Source organism: Lytechinus pictus, chromosome 11, assembly GCF_037042905.1.
Source record: "Lytechinus pictus isolate F3 Inbred chromosome 11, Lp3.0, whole genome shotgun sequence".
NCBI lineage: Eukaryota > Metazoa > Echinodermata > Echinoidea > Temnopleuroida > Toxopneustidae > Lytechinus > Lytechinus pictus.
The window spans coordinates 29671739-29682003 of record NC_087255.1 but is presented as its reverse complement, the minus strand read 5'-3'; the positions used below and the strand labels follow the sequence as shown (position 1 = coordinate 29682003).

The following is a 10265-nucleotide window of genomic DNA, read 5'->3' as shown; positions in this document are numbered from 1 at the left end:
ATGTTGGTTGGTTTCGGATTGCTTATTACTCGAGAGCACAATATTTTATTATACAAGCAAGTGAAATGGGTAGCTGGATGATGGTCGTTCCTGAGGGCAAGTTACAAAACCACTTGCAATCAATTTTACCACCAAAACATCGAACGCAACCTGGTTTTCAACTAACCAGAAGCGAGTACTATAGAACTTGCGTTCGATTACGTTCCTACTGCATTTAATCCGAACTCTTTTTGCAACCGACCGACCGCCGGTGTGCATAAGAGGCTTCAAGTGAAAGTAGAGTGCCACACTGCATCATTATGCGGTCACGTGACTGAGATCGTGTTTGTTTCATTTGTATCCTTTTTGGTTTCTATCAGCTATTAATAAAGAAATTACACTTCATAACTGTGTATATACATCCAAAAGAGAGACGATTCCTTGGTTGCTTGTCACGTAATCGATACCTTCTAAGACCCTTGAACGTTATAATTTGACTTTCTTTCAATTAATTGGGTCTCCAATTGACTTATAGACCGGTTGACAGATAAAATTTTGGAATGTTCATATATTGAATTAGACAGATTAGTCAGGTAATAATAGTTGCAATGTAAAACGCTTACAAAATAAAGTATGAAGCGCAGTATGTAAGGGTGTATGCACAGGTGTATATGTATGCTTGTATTATTATTGAAAAAATAAAGGCCGTATACGTATCTCCCTAGTGGAGACATTACTGCGATATTTAAAAAACAAAAAAAATGATTTTCCAAGACGTCTCTGCGACTATTGAAATAGCGTCGACGCTCTCGCTAAGGCATAACCTTCAGGAGACTGATGGGATGCATCTTCCACGTCATACAGGTGTCAATCAATCTTTCTTGGAAGGCGCAGATTCGTCACTGGGATGCCTCATACGCTGCGGCTATAACATCCTTTCCCTGGAAACGTCGTGACGTCTCTGCGACGTCTCAGAAACAAAACGATCGCCGCAACTGATTTAGACGTTGTGGAGACGTCACCGAGACTTTTCAGAGACGGATTAAGTCCCCAAATAGCCTTCATTAAATTAATTCTCTCTCCTTAATTCTCTTGCAACTCTTCAGAGACTCGGTTAATTTGATATGGCACTTCACAGAATGACTTCTTCGTATCTTAAATATATTTAGAGATTGAAGGTCATTCAAGACATGAGCTTACTATGAACTAGTCTGTTTGCTACCATCAATTACATTGTCGATCTGAAGACATTGTCAGACGGAGTCAGATGGTATAATTTTACAGTAGCGAGATGCCATAGTGATCTGACTACGACCAGTGTTATACTATGACGCCAAGTTTAGTTTAATAATAGCAAAAATTTGAGGAAACTGTTCGTGAAGGTCTTCTGAAAGTTCAGACCACACATTTATTGAGCACTCGTAGCCAACTCCTTCACCAATGATGAATAATATTCAAATTCTGAGTGATTGATAGTGTTCATAAAACTCCCGATTAATTTTAAAGAAAATAATAACCCGAGTATAAAATAAATTTAAGTGAATATTTAGGTACATAATACATAGTAAACATTTGCCATGAATGATAAATTAAGGAGATAAGACCTAGAATTCCTTAGAAATTGATTTAAACTTGTTCTACAGTTTAGAACTTAACTCACCCTTCTAAAATAATTGAGTAAAAGTATACCCAATATTCGGTATAGAGAAAGAACATGTTTGTTGAGTAAAATATAGACACGAAATCATGTGCAAAGTGTTATGTGAAATCAAACTCATGGAAATAACGAAACAGGATTATAACATGCATTTCACCATTTATTTTTCTTTTTCTTTACAGAAGATGAGGTATTTTATCTCTCGAATATTCAACTAGAACCTTGTAACCCTGTAGAGCAACCAATGGATTCAAATAATTTTTAATATTTAGAATGGCGAAATGATTTTCACCACTCGTCAACTAACCCTACACTTTCCTGACAAATATTTCCTTTTATTTACCCATAACTGGGTAAAGTTCTTTGATTTTCTTAAATATTTCACCATTTTTTTTATTCCGTCGATAAAAACAATTGCATTTTAAATTATACACAAATCATGTATTACTAAATGTCAAGATATCTACTCAGTTTGAACAATATTTGAAATTCGTGTTAATTTTTTCATTTTTCAAATTAAACCCCTTATATTCACACTCACTCACTGAAATTCATAAAAAGTTCAAAGCACTACAATCGAACAGGATCGTATTCTGAAGTTCAGATTGACGAATGGAACTCTGTGTTTAAAATATGACAAGCTGAAAAGGTCAATTTTTTGTTGCTTGTATTATATTTTCGTTATGATTACCTCCTTTCCCCATATTGTAATGTTAAATTGTTTTAGTCATCACTCCCAGACAATTATGAATGATTTATGTGTCATATGAGCTGATAGATTGAACCTTTTTTGTAAAATAAAGTCTCAAATAGTTGTACCAAAACAGAAGTATAGACCATAATTCAAACTCAAGTTCAGAATACGGGCCACAGTGTCTGCGAGTTGGAGGTCAATTTTCATTTTTCTACAGCCAGTCATACATGCTAAAATATATTTTCGGACTAATGTAGCTCGAAATGAATTTACAATGAACAACAATATACAGGATCGTTTGAAACAGGATCATAGGTTACCAGCCACCCCCAAACCAACATTAAGTTGGATTTGGCTTCAAAATTAATTTTGAGACTTTCATTGAGCTTGAAATGGCTCATCATAAGCTTTGAAATGATATGTAGCTTGTCAAAATTGATCAACATAACCCTCACATGCACTTGATTGAATGCAGAAGAAAATCAGCAACAGCTTCTAAAAATAAGGAGAAAACAAAGTTTGAGGTTGAAGCATGAGATGTGAACACTAACTATACAATGTCAGTGAAACTTCCAAGCAGTCCGCAAAATTGGTGTCAAAGTAACTCTTGAATCTTTTTTGTTCTTTTATTAAACTTTACAAATTCAATGTTTGACAGTATATAAAAAAAAAATTAATCTTTTAGACAAGCCAATTGTCTGATTTATGCATATTGAAAACTAAATTATTATATTTGCTATTATAGAGAATATTCCCTGGCGACTTAAATATTGTTGGTTTTGGGATGGTTGGTAACAAAGTAAACTTCTATCATATACAAATTACCTTATCATAATTGATGAATGTCAAAGCAAAATTCAATCAGCACCAACTTAAGGCAAGACTATAGCACATTATGATTACATACGGCGGGAGCGTGTATGGCTGACAACGGATTGGAAAAACCAACGAAACCATCGAGCATGTCGAGTATACAATCAAGACCCGTTTTGGTGGCACGCAAGATACACTTGTGTCGCCAGTGTTCCTTTTTTTTCAAATCAGAATGTCATGAAAATATTCAATGAGAGGGATGTCGTAGCGTTTCCCGATGCGCAGGAGAAGTATTCAAATGGCTTGTTTATCTGCTCCATTGCTCTCTAATCAACAGTCAGACTGCCAGAAAGGTAAATAGTCCCTGTTGAAAGTCCTTCCTATAATCAAGGTTTGATATAAATGCTATGAGCATTTTCCAACGTGCATTCGGAGCAGACCGTGCTTGTGCATCTGCAGAAGAACTTGGAACTCTTTGCTCATGTCATGATTCTTGGTAACCTTAAGACCATCAAAGTAGTGATATGGAACGTCATGGACCTGTCCAGGAAATGGGTCCAGTTGAGATGAAAAGGGCCAGAATCCATAGAGATGTGTTTCTTCACACACGCTCAGTGCAATATGCATCAAATAGAACCCTGTATAGCCGGCAAAAATATTAATCATTCAATTAATGAAATCAATAGTGAAATTTAGTTGATATTCTTTCTATATAAAGTGATACAGTAAAGGTGTTCAAATTCAGTGCAGCTGAAAAGGTAATAACCAAAGCACTATCTCTCTAAGTACCAAACCATCTCTTTAAGAAATAAATTGATATGCTTGCAAATGAACCCAATACTTATCATTCAGGTAGGTAAACCATTCCTATTAAAGTTCAACGAAAAAAAATCCCCTTCCTAAATCAAGTCTACCCGAATGAGCAAGCAATAACATTACACTCAACTATTTGTTTTTCGTTAGTTATACACTTTTCCCTCCCCTTTCTTTCTCTATTGTGTACCACTCGATTTCTTAAAACCATAAATTGAGCCCTCTATCAATCTTTATATACAATCTTTGAACGACTGATTGGCAAATGACCTTAACAAAAAAAAGATGAAACTCAATTGATTTCACCAACCTGTAGATAGAGTTTCAGTTCCAAATTTCCTTTGCTTCCAGAAATCCCAAACGAGACGAAAGTGCGCTGGATTAGCGACCAATAATCTTGGATTGAATTCCTCGTATACATCCAGCGCTTTCAAACATGTTTTCGTGTGTGACTGGACTCCGAAGCACGGTAGCCAGATATCACCATTGTACTGTGACACCGCCTTGGCAAATGACGTAATGTTCTCTTCTTCTTTTAGAAAATTGAATCTGAAAAAGGGAAAAAAATGTAAGCGAAAAACTGAGATCGATTTGTGTCTGTGTGTGTGTGTGTGTGTGATACATAGAAACATTTTGGAATATAAATTATGCAAGAACTGGATCATAATCAGGTACATCAGTTGTTGATATTTTTCGGTTTCATGTTTTGGTTATATACAAGCAAAATAAAAATTAAACGAAGTCTGGGGTGGGGGGGGGGGCGTTTCATCAACATTTTCGTCCAACAGGTTGTCAGATCTGACAACTTTTCTTGATTTTGATTGGCTGAGAGGCACTGTCAGTCTGTCACTATGGTTACTGTCGGATAAAACGGGACTTGTCTGATAAAACGTACAAGTCTTTTCACGAAATGCTCCCCATGTATCATATTTTGAAATCTGCATAAACATACATGTATAAAGTATAGAAAATTGTTCGACCTATAAGAACCCGATGAATGAACCCAATTAATCATACCTTCTTTCAATGATGCTTGGGTTCATAGTTGTAAGGTTACTCTTCATCCCAGCATCAGATCTAAAAGGCGCTATGGGTGCTGTGTTACACCTGTAAGGAGAAATTAATGGATACAGTGCATTTATTGAAAGTCAAATGGAAAACATTAACCATATATTGTTTATAACTAACATTTGAAATATATGTAATATATTTTTAGTAGTCCATTTACTGCCATAAGAAACGGCAATCAGTAAAAGTCCATTATATGACTTGTCTAAAATTAATATATATGATCGTGAGTGTAGTTATGAACCTTAAGCAAGGAATTTGTACAAGAAGAATTATATTAGCATCCAATAAATGCAGCTGTTAATATATTAAGAACAGAGGGGAATTTTGATCAAATGTTTTAATAAGTGAGAATATGTTATATTTATTATACCTGAATACAAAATCTGCCTGGTCAATCTGTTTCCCACAGTTACTGTTGAGTAGGATGCCACTATTCCCCACTAAACTACACCGACCGAGTCGAACTCCATCAAGTGGTGAAGCCTACGAGGTGAGAAAGAGAGAGTGAAAGAGGGATAGAAAGGGAGAGAAAGAGAGAGGGAGAGGGGGTTGGAGAAAGATTCAATATTCACATTATTCGTATCGTTGAATCATAATGAAATGTACTCTGTTTATGCGTGTATATCGAAAAACAAAATATTTTATTAGAAAAATTGCATTTTAGGTAAGTTTGACTAGCATGTCATGGACGGCCTTCTCGCATGTGACGTCAAAAAATAAAACTGAAAACTTTAATTAGTACGTTTCTTTTTTTTAGCATTCATTAAATCATACTTTTTTTTATTAGAACTTATATAAAGTCTTCATGGGTATTAATAACGGCTCATGCTAGGGGATATTTTATACCATCAACCCGGTTTTGAGACCGACGGCCTGAAACTTGACCATAATACGCAGTGAGGGATACTCGCCATGCTGTAGTTTATTCAGGGGTGCCTCCGCAATGTGTGTGTGTGTGACTGTGTGTAAGGGTGTGTGTGGGGGGGAATCACCCTCTTTATTAAGTAAAAGAACATTTGAAAAAAATTACAAAAGAGGGTCAAGGAAGTTATTGAGAGGAGGATGGGGATGACGCCAACTCTGGCCCCTTATTGAATTACAACACGTGGTCGCCCCGCTCTTTTTATGAAAACTATAATGTTAAATGGGCTTTGCACATGACTGTGCTTGGCTTTTCAGCAAAGGTTGAATATTAATTTCACAGTCACACAAATGTTTGAATGAAGTCAGTATCATCGATGCGACTTAGCAGGTTAGCATTAACCAATAATTTATGCATTCATCACTAATTATGATAGCCGATATGCAGTAAGCTCGCACTAAACATGCTAAATGGTTATTAAGAACAACTTATGACTTACGTTTGGAATATTTTGCATCAATTGTTTGGTGACTTTGAACTGCTTCATGGCTTTACCTTTCACCTTTCGATACAAGCTATAGACCAGGGAATCGTTCTCTTTTACATTTGTTTGTGTCAAGACAAAGTCTTTTTCTGCAGTACAATTGGGAGATAAATCCTGCCATTCCGATCTAAAAAGAAACAAAGAGACAATACAAAGTCATATAAATATCATTAAAAGCAAAATAATAAGGTCTTGTTATGTAAACGATTGCAATGAATTACAAATATGAAAGAATCACTCTGATTGGTTCATTGTCAGTGTTTTGAACAAAATGTTCATGCAATGTTGATTTTGATTGGTCATTCGCATTTTTAGCGATTGATTACAACTTTTATGCCATGAAGCCCTGGGCTGGTTAAGGATGTCACAAGTAGTAATAATTAAAAAAAGAAAATGACGGACAGTAATATCTAATCATTAAAAAAAAATTATGTAATGCCTTCGAAACATTTAAACTAAAAACTCAATTGATTTCACTGCCAATTTCACATTGCGAGCCACCATCGCTGCCGTAAATACCCAACAATATTTGGGAATATTGCGGGGGAGGGAATAGATATACTTCTTTTATTTTATAGTTAAATCGTTCGAGATAAGTTGGGAAAATATTCCAATCTGGTATACATTAAAACAGGCTTACATCAATCGGGTTTAGATTTATTCTCACGAAGAAGATGGATGTCTCCCTATAGCCGGATTTATTGTCTAACAAAATACTAGTAAAAGAGAATTAAGGAAATATGATTTTTATTTATTTAGGAATAAATCTTTCAGCAATTTTCTTCCAATGCAATAATTCATTGTTAATTGTCTAAAACGATGTCGAAGTCAACATTTCGGGGAAGGGTATTGTTTACATTATTACCTCCATAATTGTTTATTTGTTGTATTTCGTTTCCATGGTGTTTCTAAGAAATGTTGGTATAGGAAGAGCTTCTCTGCTTCATTTACCACAAAATTCCACAAATTTGGAGTGAAATGCTGGTCAGATCTGAGAGTGAAAAATAACAAAAGTAACATTAGGCAACATTGGCAATAGTAATAATATTGATATCATGATCTCGGAAAAGAATGACATCTATTTATACCAGAAACGTTACTTTTACCACAATACAGCAAATATTAAAATTATTTACAAGTTTATATTGAATGTACTATAAAAAACATGTTGATAGTATGGTGAATTAGAGAGTGGATTCGTTGATCTGTCTTAAACAAATATCAAAGTACCTTGAGCATGTTGAGAGTTAGACAATGGTAGATAAAATTGAGAATTAACGCTTTAAAACGCTAGGATGAGGTGCCAAGAATCATACGTCTTCTTTTTAGGAAGTGAATTAAGTGACTAAAATTCCATGTAAAATCATGCCGTATGGACATGGAAACACTTTTAAGATAAAGCATGATAATAATAGTATTTACTAAAATATGAACTTATAGGCTTGGGCGGATCTAGCTTTTTTTCTAAGGAGGGGTTTGACCGAGAAATTTGACAAGCCAAAAAAAAGGGGGGGGGGGGTTACAAGGTAATTTGGGGTTGTCTCTAAAATGTAGGTCATTACCTTTTTTTATTTGGCAGCCCGCAAGGAGGGGGGGGGGGGAGTTAGACCCCTAACCCACCTCCCCGTCAGATCATCTAGTGCCGACTATCTGAAAGGGGTTGGCGGCAATGAACCTCCATTGATTTATGTTGGTGTTACGAACCCTTGTTCTATAATATCTCGATTGCTGAAATAAGGCTAGTCATTTTTTACATTACCAAATCATGACATTTTTAATGACAATTCCCTGATCAACCAAGATGGCCCCTTTCACCACTCTGCAATGCCCAAAAGCATGTATATTTTTCCGAAATCGTCCATTATCAATACATTACCAGAGTACGCTAATTTTCTCTTTAACAACCATATAAAATTATTGATACGGCAACTTACTTATGTTTCGACATGGGTTCTGCGGGTGGCGGTGTCTCTGGGCGTTTAGCTAATCTTGAAGTACTAACAGGTCTAGCTCGATTGGCCATCAGTTCTGAAGCATTAGCCGTGAAATAACTTATCGTGAAGATCGTTGCCATGGCAACAGCCAAAATGACCAACATACTGGCATTCTCGGTGTAGAAAGTTGATGACCGGTGGTGTACCGTTAGTCTGTGCCGGAATTGGTAGCGTCGAGCTGTGATATCAAACGAATTTTATTAGGACAGAACGGTTAGTTATTTAAATTTTCGTCAATAATAGCAATAATTAGTCTGATCTTAAAAATTAAAGCCTTCACTGCAAAGCGTTTGATGTTAAATGTACAACGCTATAAGCTGGTGTTGATTCATTTTGTGTTATAATAACACAATTGGTGTCTATTTAAAATCTTAAAGAGAACAAAAATTCCCTGCTAATTCACCCGAATGTTGAAAATAATTAATGTTAACACATCTTTATACTTGATCGGTGTTACACTATTAAAATTGCCACTTGTGTAAAATAACACAATAGTGTGATTATTGGATCGATACTACCAAAGTAAATTACTAACTAGCTACAGTATCGAATTAACACTCGGAGGTGCTTCATTTTTAACTCCATCACAGTAGTTTCAACACCTGTCGGTAAAATCTTCATGTGATACCGAGCTGTGTTAATAGTTTTACAACCTATGGTTAAATCCAAGGATACCTAACTTCTTTCGTATAACAATGTAGGTCGCTTTTGCCGTAGCAAATATCCTGCTTATCATTTTTGAATAATTCAGTTTCGTAATGGACAAGCTAAACAGGGCCGTATCTTTCGACAGTTACCATAGTTACCGTTAGACATCTGTTCTTTTCAATAATTTAAAATTGCGAAATTTGTAAGATCTGACAACTTGCCAGACGACAGGTTTTTATGATGTCCTTCATGATCTTAATCTAAGGAAAGCTAAGGAAAATACTTTCTTTTAGAATCAATCTTAATACAGATAAGATGATTGATACGAAATAAGTTGTACGGATAAAAGCTAGTGCAATTAATCTGATCTATATAGGTCCAATTAAGTTTGTGATCAGAAGAGAAGGAGTTTAGGGAGGTAGTAAAATGAAAACACACAGTTTACTATAAAAGCACGATTATCATACCCATGTTACGTAGCTCATCCAAAGTATCTTCTCGGAAAGTATATCAACAAGCAATTCCATGTATGATTTATCATTGAAGGTATTTCTTGCGTCTATGTATTCTTCTTCTCCTTGGTACTACTTTAAAGAACAGTCCACCATTTTCATACATTCGAAGTATCCTTTCTCGTTATTTTTGATATAGTCTATGACAGGCCATACAGCATGTAAAAGCTTTATCGAGCGAATTTCGTTTTCAGCAAACGGCAATAAGGTTATGTAACAAAACAAAAAGCAATACAAAGCGACGAGTATTCAATGGGGTTTCTCTTGGAGGGAGAGGGAATCGGAGACCAGTTTGAATGCAATGATACAGTGCTCACCGGGCCGACTCAAATTGATTATTGCGTTATTTCTAATCAATGCGCGCTGTCCACGTTCAAGATTCAAGTCGGGATTCAAAATTGTACACGAATCGTGGAGTGTTCGATCGGGATGACATGCTGCAATAAACTATTGTCTGAAGCCGTTTTCCTATAGAAATCACGAAATTTAGTAAACTACAGGTTTCATATAATCATTGATCACAAATGTCTACGATGGATTATGTGGAGTATATAGATCTCATGTGGATTAGTTCAATAAATCATAATTAGCAGCCCTATAATCGACAGGCATTGTATACCCCCAAAAGCCTTGTCCTGTTTTAAGGGAGACAAAGAAATTTCATCATGTTCATATTGT

General features: G+C 35.6%; 1 protein-coding gene across 1 annotated transcript; it reads right to left on the bottom strand.

The window, feature by feature from the left end:
* Window positions 1-1352: 1352 nt before the first annotated feature.
* Window positions 1353-9915, bottom strand: LOC129271145 (alpha-N-acetylneuraminide alpha-2,8-sialyltransferase-like). Its single transcript, XM_054908508.2, has 8 exons — window positions 9543-9915; window positions 8368-8605; window positions 7299-7424; window positions 6389-6560; window positions 5398-5510; window positions 4974-5063; window positions 4267-4505; window positions 1353-3781 (listed from the first exon to the last, which is right to left on the bottom strand). Exons 1-8 carry the CDS (start codon window positions 9544-9546, stop codon window positions 3549-3551), a joined length of 1215 nt encoding a protein of 404 aa, XP_054764483.2. The 5' UTR covers window positions 9547-9915; the 3' UTR covers window positions 1353-3548.
* Between the last annotated feature and the right edge of the window lie 350 nt (window positions 9916-10265).